This window comes from Harpia harpyja, chromosome 12 (genome assembly GCF_026419915.1).
Source record: "Harpia harpyja isolate bHarHar1 chromosome 12, bHarHar1 primary haplotype, whole genome shotgun sequence".
NCBI lineage: Eukaryota > Metazoa > Chordata > Aves > Accipitriformes > Accipitridae > Harpia > Harpia harpyja.
The window spans coordinates 9,718,493-9,733,135 of record NC_068951.1 but is presented as its reverse complement, the minus strand read 5'-3'; the positions used below and the strand labels follow the sequence as shown (position 1 = coordinate 9,733,135).

The window sequence follows — 14,643 nt, the reverse complement described above, 5'->3', positions numbered from 1 at the left end:
TTGTGCTGCAAAACTTTCCAAAGCTGCAGAAGTTTTTCTGTGTCTTTTTGGTGGTGCAGAAATGCTCACTTATCTGAGTAATAGCTGTAAAAACATGCAGTGGCTTTATGGTGTAGTAGAACAATACTCATATCATGACTGGTCTTTTTTTGAGACGGTAAAAAATCCCTTGTAGCAGAAGTCAGAGGCTGGAAACTGAGCAAATTTATAATTTGTAGAAAGTATGTATTTGTCAAAGAGAGTAATCCACCATTAAAATAACTTGCTGAAGAGTTCATTAGTTCTGAACCGCCAGGTGGAGATTGTGTGCTTGACTGAAAGAGAAGCTGCAGGTTGGGTAGAAGTTACAGGCTTGATGTTGAAATTATGGGGTGAGTGGGCTGTGTCAGGCTTGGGCTAAACGATAGCCCTTTCTGTTGCTGATGTCCACGCATGCCTCTGCTTAGCTAGAGGGTAGGGAGGGCATTTGCAGAACTGTGAGTTTCTCCTGCAGCTCAGTCTTGTCCCTTTTCATTTGAGACTTGTTTCGGTGCGCCGTTCCAGGTCAGCCATGATTTTGGAGTTGGGTATGTAAGTAGGTAGATGTTGGCATGTGAGTACTTACCCGTGAGAACCTGGACTGAGAGCTGTAATTCATGATGCTGTGGAAAATGATGAAGTTTTATTGCCCTACCTCTAGTTGAAAGGTCTGCATTTGCTGTCATTGGCCATTCCTGCCACCATCCCTCACAAATAGCTGTTTTAAGAGGAAAAAATGATAATGCAGAATCTTATACCTTTCTTTGACCCAGGGAGAAGTCTGAAATAACCTGAGAGGGCCAACTCTTTAACTGACTATACTGATGTGCACTTGTAATTCAAGCAGCGATATTGTTCACAAGGAAGCTGTCACCCGAAGACCTTGCTATGCTCTGTGTCCTTGGTCACATTTGCAGCTATGGGGCTGGTAGCTGTTGAACTGCAGGATTACCATTGCAGGTGTCAGGCTGTGAGAGAGGATAGGATGCTATCTTCTGGTGCTTGCTTTCTCATCCTATCTTGCCTTAGTGATTGCATTGCATACCTGCAGATCACTTGGTGAGGAGCAGGGAGCCTGGGATGGTTTTAGGCAGTGATGTGTGCTGGAACTGGGAAAGAAGCAATGTGAGAAAACTGCAGTCTTGGATATCATTGAATTATGCCTGTAAAACTAAGAGGCAGATGAGGGACAATCAACAGCCAGGAACTTTAAATGAAGAGACAGCTTCCTGAAATAGCAGCTCTGGCTGCTGCGAGGCAATGGCTCTTGTGCTTACATAAGCTGACTTGACCTTATTTGTTCCCAAAATGTTTAAGCATGTTCATGAAACATAGATCACAGTCATGAAGGATTCATATTTGCCATCTCCTTACTTTCAGTGAGGGATGTCTTGATATCCTAGCGGGTACTTTGGAGTTGACTTGTTCTTGTGAGAGCCCTGCTTGCTGTTGGTGCTCTTGGCTTGTTCTGCTGGGTCACCTGGGCAGAAAGCCTTGTCCACAAGCCCTGGAACTGCAAAGGTGAGGAAGCAGAGGAATAGCTCTGGCACAATTTTGGCCTCCCAAGTCCTAAATAGTTACTTTACACAAAGGAGAGCCTTGCTACAGTTGTTCAAGTTTATTCTAATGTTGGGAGTCTAGACGACTTGGTTGTGTTTACAGTATAAAGAAATAGAGTTGCTTCATGTTGTAAATGACAGAGCTCACCTGAGATGCTAGAGCATCTGACGGAGACTTCTTCCTCTTTGAGAGCTTTGTTCTTTTATCGGTAGGCCTCAAAGCGCTTTACAAGTGAGATTCAAACCAGTGAGGAGTTGATGTAATGAAGAAGGTATTTTGCAGAAACCCAGGAGCTAATGTATTTAGTTCACTAAAGTCGTTCACCCTGTTTTACAGGTGACACGCTTGGCTGGGAGCTGAGCCAATAATCAAACTTGGCTCTCCTGAGACATCCCAGAGACCTTCTTTGTGCATGGACAATCTGACTGTTTCTTAACTTGGCTTCAGAACAGCCCAGTGTGTTGGATAGCAATCTCTGTCCCCATGTTATCTAAGGAGGATGCTGGCTGCTGTGAGTTCAGGCTGCCTGGAGTCATGCAATGAGGCTAGTGGCAGACCCGAGAGGGCCAAGTTCCCCATTTCATGCAGGGCACTGTCACGCAGTTTTGGTGAGGGATCTCTGTGGGGTTGCTGCTAGGGCTCACACACTGTCTTTTTGACTCTATCAAGCCCCTCTCAATTTGGTCTTTCAGCTCTCCCAGTTGTCATTGCAGGCACATTTTGGTGTTTGTTCCTGTTGTTAGATATATTTCGGGTTTCCTTCTGATATGTTACAAAATTGCTGTCTTGGCTTTAGAGTGATCTTGAAGCCCTGCCAATAGTTTAGTAACTCACTGACAGATTTGGGGCAGGAAGCTCCAGGATCTGAATACATAGTTTCACTACCTTTTTATGTCATCCCTTTCCCAGGGACTGGCTTGCCCTCCTGAACTGAGGTGCTTTGTGTAACTCCCAACTTATGCTGAAACTCCCAGTTACGCTGTGAAAGTCAGGGGGAAGTGGGAAAGGATTTTGAGGAGTATTCCAGAAAATGTATGTTTTCACGGCTGAGCAACTTCAAAACAAAACAGCCTCAGAAAACTGTTGTTAAAACTGCTTTCTCTGGCTTGTACACAGCAGTTTCCTGAGGGATTCCTTTGTCTGTCTTCTGCAGTAAGTACATTATAGGAAGGGCCCAACTTTACTACTGTTTTTTCCTTTGCTTGTTTTGTCAATGTCATAAGGGACAGACAGAGCAGATAGCATTCAGGTTGACTGTTTGAAACCAAAATGGGATCAAGGCATCCTGGCATGTAAAAAATGCTCACAGAAACTAATACCCAAGTTTAGTGCAAGACCAAAGCACTCCAAGTCACCAGTATTGGAGACTTTCAGATAAATATACACCTAATCCTAATGAGACACATATGATTCCTCCTTCCACTTAGGTGGTTACGTAGACTTGGACTGGGCAGGCAACTGTGTTTCTGTAGAAAGGCATGAATGTAGACAGACAGGGGATTACAAGGCCTATGCAAGGGATGGTATAGATAACCCAAGACCTCTTTTCCAAGACTCATATAATTTGAAAGTTACTGTATGCTCTCTGAAGACTTTTATTGTATGGTATTAGAGGGTTTTGTTGCTATTGTATTGTTCAGCTAGGGATTTAAAATAACTAGCTGGAGCCACTCAGAATGTGTGGGGGAGAGAGGAATATACTATATAGCCTTCCAGTGTAGGCATGCCCTTCATTTCTGAAAGGCATCACATTTGATTATCGGTGTATTAATTTGTAGGGAGATAGATTATTAACAGTGACTTCATCAAATCTCTAAAAAAGCCATTCTTCAGTTGTTTTCTTGAAAATTGCCTGAACTTTTATCTGTCTGTCTTTATAAATTCTTAATTCATTGCCCTTTCTCAGCCTCTTAGCTTGTAAAATGAGGCCAGTAGTGATTTAACTGATATCTTTGACATGCTTTCAGAATACTGGATGTCTCTGTGGACAATTCATTCTCCTCTGTTCCCTCAGCTGTCCTGTATGGTTTTTCCCTGCTACATTTTCATATGATCTATGGAAAAAAAAATCAGATCTTTAAACTTGGGAAAGCATTGACATTTTCTGTGAGAATGGCTTCTGGATTTTTGGGCTCCTTCCTCTAATAACAGCCAAAATAAACATTGCAAAAAAAGCCCTTTAGTTATACCCTTCAGCATGTGGGTCTGCTTAGTTCCCTACCTTCCCTCTGTCTCTCGGTCAGGGACAAGCAGAAACTTGGTGGTTCCCTTCCCTTTGTGAGCATTTCTTGATGACTTGTTTCTGCTAAAGAGGCAAGGAAAAAAAGTTTTGAACATTTATACTTTCAGTCTTCAGAAACTTAGTGAGAGAACAAAGTGAGGAGGGACAGTCAGTGCTTTTTTTCCTCCTTTAAGTGCTCTAGGCAGCAACTGCTGTGCTGTTCAGGTGGGTGGTGTGAGAACCTCTCCTTGTGTGCTTGTGTACCTTGTGTACGTGGAGTTGGAAATGGATCTGGTTCTGTGGATGGATGGAAACTAATGTGAAGAGGCATACTCTTCCCTCCTCCTTTCTTTGTCTTCCATGATTTAGCCCTAAGTTCTAGCTTGGGTTCTTCTGTTTTATAGTGAATATTGTCACAAAAGGAAGTATTTGGGGGTGGCTTGTCTGGGTTTTGGGAAGCTCAGAGTTGATTCGTGGCTCTGTCATGGTCTGCGTGACTCAGTCATGTTACTTGGCCTCTCTGAGCCTCTGTGAAATGCAGGGAATGATGCTGACTTACCTCTTACCTCTCAGAAGAAATGTGAGAGTAATTACAGGTGAGCCGAGGTGCTTACATCAGATAATAACAGGAGCTATGAGCATACAGATTACTAAAATACTTCATTTAGTTGTCAGTTTGTCATTAGCCTCTAAATAGCAGAGGAAGGCTGTGCCCCTCCCAAACCTCTCAGCTTACCTGTATGTTGACATGGGAAATCTTGTGCTTTGGCTCAGATAATGGGCATGTGCCTGTAGGGCCCCAAACCCACTTGCTGGTGCCCCTCTGGGTGTGACTCCACCATAGGGACCGAAGCCACAATGGCAGCAAAATGCCAGGTTGTGTCTTTGCTCTGGGACCCTGCATGCAGCATGGAGCTAGGGCAAAGCTTTAGCTTTCACAGTCGGTGTGAAAGCAGTAAGCATGCTGAGATCAGATCTCAAGCGCTTTCTCGTCATGACTGTGGACGTTCAGTAGGGTGGAAATTTTGCTGAACTATTTGCTACTGGAGAAGAGAGTTTACCTTAGCAACCTTGGGCTGTGCCAGGGGGTGTAAGGTCGTGCAGAGTGGGTGGAGGTATGTGTTTTGCAGAAGGCACTTGGCACTGTATTCAGCCATGAATCTGCACATTTATCCATCAGCGTCAGGTCTGTTATGGGGGAGGAGGGGGAAGGATGGAGATAGCGCAGCGTGCGGAAAGAATGCAGGTTGGCCAGGCTTCTCCAGCTCAGGGAGCAGTGATGATCTGTCAGGCTGATCCCACGGAGGGGAAGGGCTGTTTGTTTTGAACAATGAAATAGGCTGAAGGATGTGCTGGGAATGCATAAATATTAAATGGTGTTCAAAATTCCAGCTAGGAAATGTGCTCGTCTCTTGGTAGCAGAACACTTCTCTGCACTCTTGAGATACTGCTGTGTCTTGTACGTCTGGGCTAAGTGCGTCCCCCACTGTGGTGCCTGTGAAAGGGGCAGGGGTGCAGGCAAGCTGAGACTGCAGGTGGGTGTGAATGTGGAGACTTCCAGAAACATTGCCTGGCTCTATATAACAGCATATTGCCATCTCCCCTGCATGGAAAGCTGGGCAGTGGCTGGGATGCTGACTTTGGTCCTAGATGCACATGCACTACTTTTTGCTGTGTGCTAGGTTTCAGGGGAGTCTTGGGCTTAGACTGAAATCCTGTGTGGGGAACTGAGGCACGGAGCTGTGTGGTTAACTAGCTGCCAGCCCTCTGTCCTACTTGTATGACTGAATTACTGCAGGTATTCACCTCCTGTGCTCTAACAAACTTGGTTTATACTTTGTGAAGATGAAGGAATGCTGTGAAGTGCAGTGATGGATGGAACAAAGGTTGGATCCTGCAGTAGCTGGGATACCTCCATGTGTGATACAGGAATTAGGAATATAAGAAAAAAACACTGATTGGTAAGATGCTGGGGGTGTGCTGTTCTCCTTGTAGAAATCCTAGAAGCAGAGAACTTTGGATCCAGGAGTGCCTTCCACCAGAAACAGTCAGAGGCTTTTAGAAGCAGCGTGTTTGACATAACAAGACAAAACCATCTCTGCCAGCTGAATCCATGTAGGGTGAGGCAGGAACTGTATTGCTGTATTGGCTTGAGATGAGATGGGAGTTCCAGCTGTGAAAACTGCCTCCATATTTTTTCCTTTTGGAAAATGACCTGCCCAGATCTGCTGACAGCTCAGATGTACAGGCATGATTAAACGTCACAGGTATTACTGAGCTGTAACTGGAACTGAGATTCCCTGTAAAGTGGGACTGGACGTTACTGAAGGGGCAGAGTAAGAGAAGCAGAAAATGGGAGAAAAACAACATTATCAGCAAGTGATGCAAGTGTAGCTGTTGAGTATAAGACACGTGGTCTCTCTGCTTTTTGTATTAGTGATTGGGTTATGTGACTCTTAGGTTGGTAATGCTTTCAAGAGGGCAGGGGGAGTTTGATACCTTTGTGAACAGCACATGGCAGTTGAATCACAGAACAGGTGGTTAGTCAAGTTCTTCTGGGTTTTCCCTTAACCCACCACCACTGACCTGTAGCATAGCTGGAAGCAAAACCCCTGCTTTGTGTTTCAGTCTTGCTATGTAAAATGGAGATACTTGCCAACCTTGTGCAAGTCCTTTGTGATCTAATCAGTGTTTGAGGCTCTCCTAAGGATGCTGCAGATGACTGAAATACTCCTTTTCTTTTTAAGGCACGTTTGCCATGTGTTGCGGTTTGCCATCTGTTACATAATAGCTTTTGCTTTAATTTTATGATTATATTTTATACATTCCCCAAATGAAATCATGGTAGGCCTGTAAAATGTTTGACTGACTGTCATGGTTTAACCCCAGCCAGCAACTAAGCACCACGCAGCTGCTCGCTCACTCCACCCCTCCTCCCCAGTGGGATGGGGGAGAGAATAAAAAAAAAGTAAAACTCATGGGTTGAGATAAAGACAGTTTAATAGGCCAGAAAGGAAGAAAATAATAATGATAATAATAATAGAATGACAATAATAATAATAATAAAAGAATTGGAATATACAAAACAAGTGATGCACAATGCAATGGCTCACCACTCGCTGACCGATGCCCAGTTAGTTCTTGAGCAGCGACCCGCCCCCCTGGCCATCTCCCCCCAGTTTATATACTAGACATGACATCGCATGGTATGGAATACCCCTTTGGCCAGTTTGGGTCAGCTGTCCTGGCTGTGTCCCCTCCCAACTTCTTGTGCCCCTCCAGCCTTCTTGCTGGCTGGGCATGAGAAGCTGAAAAATCCTTGACTTAGTATAAACACTACTTAGCAACAACTGGAAACATCAGTGTGTTATCAACATTCTTCTCACACTAAATCCAAAACATAACACTATACCAGCTACTAGAAAGAAAATTAACTCTATCCTAGCCGAAACCAGGACACCTATGCAATTGGAGTGGCAGTGCTAATTTCATCTTTCAGATAGCTGAGTGAGGGAGCAGACCAAAGCAACCTGCTGTGCAAACCCACAACATACAGACAATGGTTGGTACCTTATGTAGTAAGAAGTTATAACAAATACTTGGGAAAGCTGTTTTTGAGGTTTGGACACAGTTCCCATTGAAGAGACTTGGGTTTTCATTCCCTGGGAGCAGTTCCCCAAGGCTCGCTAGCAGCCCCGCTCCAAAGTCAGCTGCTTTTATGTAACCAGAGCTCAGCATGTTTGTATTGATGTTGCATGCTAACACAAATCCTATGGAAGCAAATGCTTCACTGTTTACGCTCCCTGCTATGGGAGGAAAAGAGTGAAGCAATGCTTGACAGAAGAGACCATCTCACGTAATGTGTAATGGGGAAGTACTCTGAGACAGTGGTGGTGAGATCAGGATAATAAGTGACACTGAGCTGAGCAGGAATTGGACTCGAGTCTTTACGGAGGCTTGACTGTCTCAACCATACCACATACAGAGGTGCTTGCGGTTTTGTGCTCTTTGAAGTAAATTTCTTTTACACCCTTTGCAGCAGAAGGGAAAGGTCAAAGACATGTATTGAGAGATATTAAGACTTTATCTGAAGCCAGCTTCCGTAAAGCCAATCCATTCTGCTTCTGGACTAGAGAAAATTGTGCGCATCTGCTGCTTCTTTACTGCTCCTTTGGCTTCTCCACCCACTCCCACCCTCTTCCTTGTTCCTTCCTTGTCTTTGAGAGCTGTTTAAAAGTGATCCATTTCAGTAGGGAGTTATTTGTTTGCAGAGCACTTAAATTGTACTGGATTGCTTCTGGCTATTTATGTTGATGGAACTGTGCTTGTGTTTCTAGATGCATGCAAAACACTGCTTTTAATATAGATGCTTAGTCTTACAGCACTGATGTTGCTAGACCAGTGATACCTTCCATCTCCAGCTGGGCAAGCCACCCTTTTTATTCTACAGGTCTGCATGAATTTGGTTGGGCACCCCAAACTAGATGCAGGTCCCAATTTCCCAAACCAAAACTGTTTGCAGACTGCTGAAAATCAGCTCCTCAGGTGTTGTTCAGAGCTATAGGACTTTTCTGTTGACTTCAGTAGGATTTGTTTCAAACCCTTCAAAGCATCGGGGCAATGCTGGGAAGTAGGGGTGGCAGCAAGAAGAGAGTCAGGCCAGCACAATTTAAATGCAGTCATCTACATCACTCATCTACAGTGAAGAGAAAATGCAATTTACTTTTAACACCTTCTTAATTCCAAAATGTTTGTATATTAAAAAGATGAAATGACAGTTAACTTTACTGTGGCTCCTTCTCACAGTACTGCCCTGATCCCTCTTGTCCTGAAGAGCTGACAATCCATAGTGACTTTCTCACACTGTGAACTTGCATGCAACTTAGCAAAACAGGGATCTCAACTTAATAGTCTCTCTGAAAGCTAGTTTAACCACAAGTAATGACTGTTAGCCTGGCAATATCTTGTTCTTCAAATTGCGAAGAGAATTTTTATGCAAATCAGGCTGTTTTGTTTTCATTATTGATTTGATGATGCTTATTATTTATTATTATTAATAGTTGTGGTAAGCCTAATAAATGGAGTGTGCATGGCCCATGGGGTGTTATATCCTACATGTGAAGGTTTTTTTCCTTTTTTTTTTTTAATCACACACCCTATATTTGTTTCTTATTTTACCTGAGAGACTTTAGAGCTTTTAGAGCCGCTGAATTGTATGACCTTGTAGGTTAATGACAGCTCTGGAATAGAGTTGCAGCGCATCTATCTGTATCAGGAGAGAGTAATTAGCAAGTTATTGATAGTCAGATGAAGTTGCAGCATGAATTCCAGCAAGCAGAACATGGTGGCTTTCTAATACAGGGCTTGAGTGGACCACCCAGGTCAGGAAATAACTGTATCTTTATTATTTAAAAAAGACACTCGGAGGGTGTGGAGTCCTGTACAGATAGTAAATAATTCTGCTTGAAAGCTGCCATTCCTGCAGATATGTTATCTCATGTCCCCACTTTTTCTGCTAAAACTGTTCCTTATACTCTTGCTGGCCATCATTATTTTTCTGTTGTGGGCATCATTACTGAAAGAGCTTGCTTTGGGGAATAAATTTCTTGCTTCTCTCAGTGTCTGCGAGGATTTTTACTTTATTTGCCAGCTTTATGCTGATATAGATGGAAAATAGTTTGCTCAGAGTCCTTAAAATTACTTCTAGTCTGAATGGAGCAAAAGCAACAGATGGTCTAACAGGAGAAATTCCATCTCCTGGAGAACTATGACCTTCCACTGCTGGGTAGAGGTTTGGTGCAGTGACTTATTGGTGATGCGTGTTGCCTGAGGAACCGAGGATGCTGAGCCTGGGGTGGCTCTTGCCCGTTGGCAGGGTTGACGTGTTCCAATTCCAAGCAAAGGCGGGCTTGGCCACAAGTGCAGCCTTCTCTAGAGAAACAGGCTGTGATGGGGCACGCCACTGTCTACAATAAGCTTGTCCCTGCAAATCCTATCTCATATTAGCATAATCCACGCAAGCTGTGGGGCTTGCTGTGGTGTGTGCATCCACACAGAAATATAGTGCGGAAGAAAACTACCATTTAAGTGGGGCTGCAGGGACCAGCTGCAGGCAGAGGATCAGTACCCCTGAGCCATTGGGCTGCCTCTGATCCAGCTGCCTTTTTATGGCTGTTTTCTGCCCTTCTCCACTTGTAAATAACTTGGCCTATCTTTGGAGTTATTTTCCTCTAAGCCAGACCTTTCAGTGTCTCAGAAACCCTGCAGCACATAAAGGGAACACAGAGAGATGAGCTTTTTTTCTCTCGGTCATTTCAGTGAATTTAAGCTTGATTGACAAGCCCTGTACTAGTGCTGAGAACTGGGATTTCCCGGGCATGTTAATGGATTTTTGCATTAGCACTTTACACGTAAATCCTGGCTTCTGCAGCTGAGTAACTGTTGTCGTCCCTCAGGTGAGTCTGTTGTCTGGCAGCCTCCTGGCCTTTCCAGGGCAGGGGCAGATATTGTCTTTCCTCTTATTCTCCAGGAGGCAGCAACGTGTCTCCAGTTGTGCTTTAGCTTAGAAACTAGGGAGAGCAGCAGGGTTGTGCCTTTGTAGTATGCTTGCTCTTATTTTGTCCAGTTGTTTCTTAATTAACCCGGGCATCAGCAGCTTCCACCATGTACCCTTCTGAGCATTTCCAGAGTTTGGTGGGTTTTGTGTTCCAGAGTTATTTTGGTGACAGGTTAATCCTGCCGATCATTACTCATTTTCTGCTTTCTCTTGAGAAGAGTGATTTGTTTTCCCATTTAATGAGTGCTTCTTCTCCATCTCCCCATTTAATTTGCAGAGTCTGAAAATGGTTGGCAAGTGTATTGTGAAGGCTGATAAAGAGAAAGTTGCCAAGAGCTTGGAGCTGTTGAACATCCTCCTCAAAACTGTGACGGAGCAGGTGAGTGTGTGACCTGATGTGTCGCAAATGGCTGTTCTGAATCCCACCAAGGCCTCTTCTACCTTGTGACTGCTCCATCACTGCATCCCACCTCATTTCTTACCGAAGGTACCCCTGGAGGGAATGCCTAGCTGGATTTGAGGACAGAAAAGCCCCATGTCTGAAGGAGTGATCCATAGCTCTTGTAAGCTGATCTCCAAGCGCTTGTTGAAGGATTTGTGCAGTGTTCTGCAAACACATGTGGCATCTTCTTTCTTATCAGCAGAAATATGGCTTGGGATACAGTGAGGGCGAGCTGGGTTTTGTCCCAGATGATTGCTCTGTCCTCTCCACTGAACTCCAGAGATTTTAATTTCCAGAAACTGAGCCTTACTCTCAAGCTTTATGAGCAAGAGTGAAGTTTTGTTCTGGGGCTTTGTTTTCCATAATGAAAAATGGCTTTTTTGAACATGAGAAGAATTTCTGTAGGTGACAAAATAAGTCTCCAACATGGTCTTATTTACTGGAGCAAAATACCACAAGCAGCAGAATTGCTGAAGCCCAGTTTCCTACTGATAAGCACTGAGCTCACACCACAGCCTGTTTCTTTGTGAAGACCTAATAGGAAAGTGGGTGGAGGAGAGAGATTATTTCCAAGGCTCTTGTAGGAACTGAATAGCCTTTGAGACACCCCATTCTGTCTGGTTTTACTGAAATTATCCAGTGGGTTATGGAAGCTGTAGAGGCAGCCAGAGGCAGAATGATTGCGTCCTTTAGAAACCAGGCTGAAAATGCTGCTGCTTTTCTTTTCGATAGTTATATAGTCACATGTTATCTTCCCCCTGCTCCCAGCCATGGACTGTAAAGGAAAGAGGACCAAAGGACCTTTCAGTCCCTTTTATGCCAGTACAATTCTAGCTGTTAGACTCATGCCTCTCATGCTAGAGACTGTTTTCAAGCAAACCCTGTACCAGATGGCATGGTGTGACTTGCCAATTTTTGCCCCCAAATTGAAGTGGTATTGCAAATGGGCTCAGGGCAGTGGCTTGGAGAAGCCAGGCAGGATTGGTTATTCCTGCCATAGTCTTATCTCAAGGATGGCCTCTGCCCTGCTGCTGTGAGTGCCAGTTCTCCACTCACTCTGCAGATTGCCTGTTTGTACTTGCCTCTTGCAGAAGCTGCGTGTGAAGTTGACGGAGTTGGACAAAGTGCTGGTAGCTCTGAACCAGCCAGAAGGCATTGGGAATTCAGCACGTCTTGACTCTCTCTACTGGAATGTCATGCGCTGGCTGAATTACACGTATGTATGCTTGGCACTCTGGCTTCTTGGCTTGCCTGGGGGACTGACTGCCTGTCCTACTTGTCTTCATTGATGTGGGGAAGTAGGAACAGAAAGGAAGTCAAGGCACTGAGCTCAGGATAGAGTTTGAGTTCAATGGAGCTCCTGGGTTGGTGAGGTTGAAACGCTTGTTGTTTTGCTTGTTTGGAACAATGCTAGGCTCATTGTTCCAGGTGCTTACGTGCTTAGGATTGGTCCTTGATGGGAAAGGATTGTAAGGCATGTCTGATATCTGATGGCGTCTTGCCAGTAGAGATAAGAGTTTATCACCCAAGGATACAGTGCCTGCTGTCAGCGGTCCCAAGTGGTGGCCTGGCTTAAGAGCCATCACCAAAGTTGCAGAGGAATTTCTAGGCTAGGATGAGTCACTAAGCTCCTACCACATCACTATGGATTGATTCTGCCAATGTGAGGCTGGAGGGAATAAGTAGTTCTGGAATAGTTGTTCTGGGAAGTGACTGGATACCAGAGAGTACATGCCAGGACCTTCAGTCCTCTCTGGTGATTTGGGGCTCCTTAGTGTTTGCATCCCCAGCTGATGCTTGGAGTGGTTGCCTTGCAGCTCTGAAAGTTGGGGAGCATTCAGTGTTTATGTTTTAGTGCTCCTGTGTAAAATGGCAGCTGGATTTGACTTTTGCCCCAGGGCAAAAAAACCCGTAGGATCTTTTCCTCTTTTCTATCAATAGCTTGCAGTAAGAACTTTTGTTTCCCCTTCGTGCTGGCAGTATTTAGTGAGACACACAGCATTAGGGAATGCTGGGTGCTCTGCTCATGGCTGGAAGCTGCGGTACCAGTGTGTGGGTGGCCTGGTCTGTGGTATCTCAGCCCTCCAAGAGGCTCTGAGGGAAATGCTTACATGTGGCTCACTGTGAGATGGCTCACAGGCAGGGAGGAATCATACAAGGCAGCTGAAGCTGTTGTTGTGGCCCCTTCTAATGTCTTGAATGGGCTGGCAGGGCACAGTGGCCTCACCCAGCTCTGTGACACAACCCCAGGCCCTTTTCCAGTCGCACACAGGTCCCTTGGCATCGGACTGCCAGGGCTGGCACAAGGATAAGGCCTGGTTTAGGAGCTACTAGACACTGCAGCTAGGAGGGCGACTGCTAAGGTAGGAAACGCTGAGCTTGTGCATGCTGTCTGAGGAAGGGATTGGGGTTCAGGGGTGCAGCCTGCTGTCACTGTTGGTGCCATCTTGCTGTGACACGCAGAGATCTTTGTGCAGGTAAGTTGGAACAAGCCTACGGCAGGTGTGGTTTGTGCACAGGATCCTGGTGGAAGTGCTGAGAGGCAAGTGCTAACATCAGGTTGTCAGGATAGTGTTTTTCCACCCTGAAGAGACACAGCTTGAAAAACTCTCCAAAAAGCTTCACATTGAAAACCAGGCCATGGAATTGGAGCCTGGTTCCTTTTCAAGACTCCTCTCTGGGGACTGAGCTGGTGCAGAGCAGCATAGATGGGGTGGTGGTGAAGTTGCTGATGGACTCTGTCAGAGAACAGCAGCAGCAGTGGCTGTCTTGCATGCATACAAAGGCTGCCTAGATGAGACTGGAATGGTCTGTTGGGGGTTCTTGCTGGAAGACCTCTTGGGATTGTTAGCACAGTGAAGGTCTTGCTGGGGCTGTCACCTTGGACAGTGTCTCGGTACCCTTGCATGGGGCCGCAAGCAGGTGTGCTTGAGAAGGTGGTAAGTACAGTGTTATCTGGTCTGTGGAATGGGGATTCTTCCTCAAGTCTCTGTGTGCCTTCTTCAGTCCTGGTCTGGCTCCCACTGTTCATTTAACCAGTCCCTGTGCAGACTGAGGACCAGCTCCAGGGATAACGCTCATCCTTGCAGCATGCCTGTGCTTCCTGCACCTTGTGCTTCTGCATGGGTCACACTGCTCTCTGGCTGTAAACTAAGTTGCTCTTGATTTTTTGCATTCTCTCTGCAGGAAGCCCAAGAAAGAGAAGACAGCCAATAAGCCTGCGCAAGAAGCAGAGCCACTTAAGCGGAAGAAGAAAGGCTTTCTGCCAGAGACCAAGAAACGCAAGAATCGCAAGAAAGGCATCGAGGAGAATGGGGTAGCACCAGTAGCTAGTGAAGATGGAGAACCAGCAGCCCCAGAGGAGCAGCTCCTGGGAACAGAAACCCCCAAGCAGAAAAAAGGCCTTGTGCCCAGTAGCAGCAAACACAAGAATCGGAACAGAGGGGTCAGGGAGAATGGAGTGCCAGTGACGGGCAGTGGGGAGGAAGCTGTTAATGGAGGAGATGCTGTGGCTGACAAGAAGAAGAAGAAGAAGAATATGAACAGAAAAAGAAAAGGTGATGCAGGCAATGAAGCCGAGCAGGTTCCAGCTGCTAAGAAAACCAAGGGGAGTGTCAGCCAGGAGATCCAGCAGAAGCAGGGCAAAGCCAACCAGCAGAAGCAGGGCAAAGCCAAAAAGAAAAGAAAAGAGAAAAAAACTCCAGTGCCACAGGAGTAAACTCCATGGACTCACCCAGGCCTGACATGGCTAGCATGGCTCAGAGGACTGTTTTAATATCTTTTATAACTATAGTTTTTATGTCCTCCATGACTTTAAATAAACCTTCCATGATGCTGAGCTCTAAA

General features: G+C 45.4%; 1 protein-coding gene across 2 annotated transcripts in view; it reads left to right on the top strand.

Moving 5' to 3' along the window:
* Positions 1–14,643, top strand: part of MYBBP1A (MYB binding protein 1a) — a 62,701-nt gene extending 48,058 nt beyond the window's left edge. For both annotated transcript variants that reach the window (XM_052803812.1, XM_052803811.1), the window contains exons 25-27: positions 10,633–10,734; positions 11,889–12,013; positions 13,984–14,643. In XM_052803812.1, the coding sequence (XP_052659772.1) occupies positions 10,633–10,734; positions 11,889–12,013; positions 13,984–14,515 (759 nt within the window). In that variant the 3' untranslated portion in view covers positions 14,516–14,643. The remainder of the gene's footprint in view (positions 1–10,632; positions 10,735–11,888; positions 12,014–13,983) is intronic.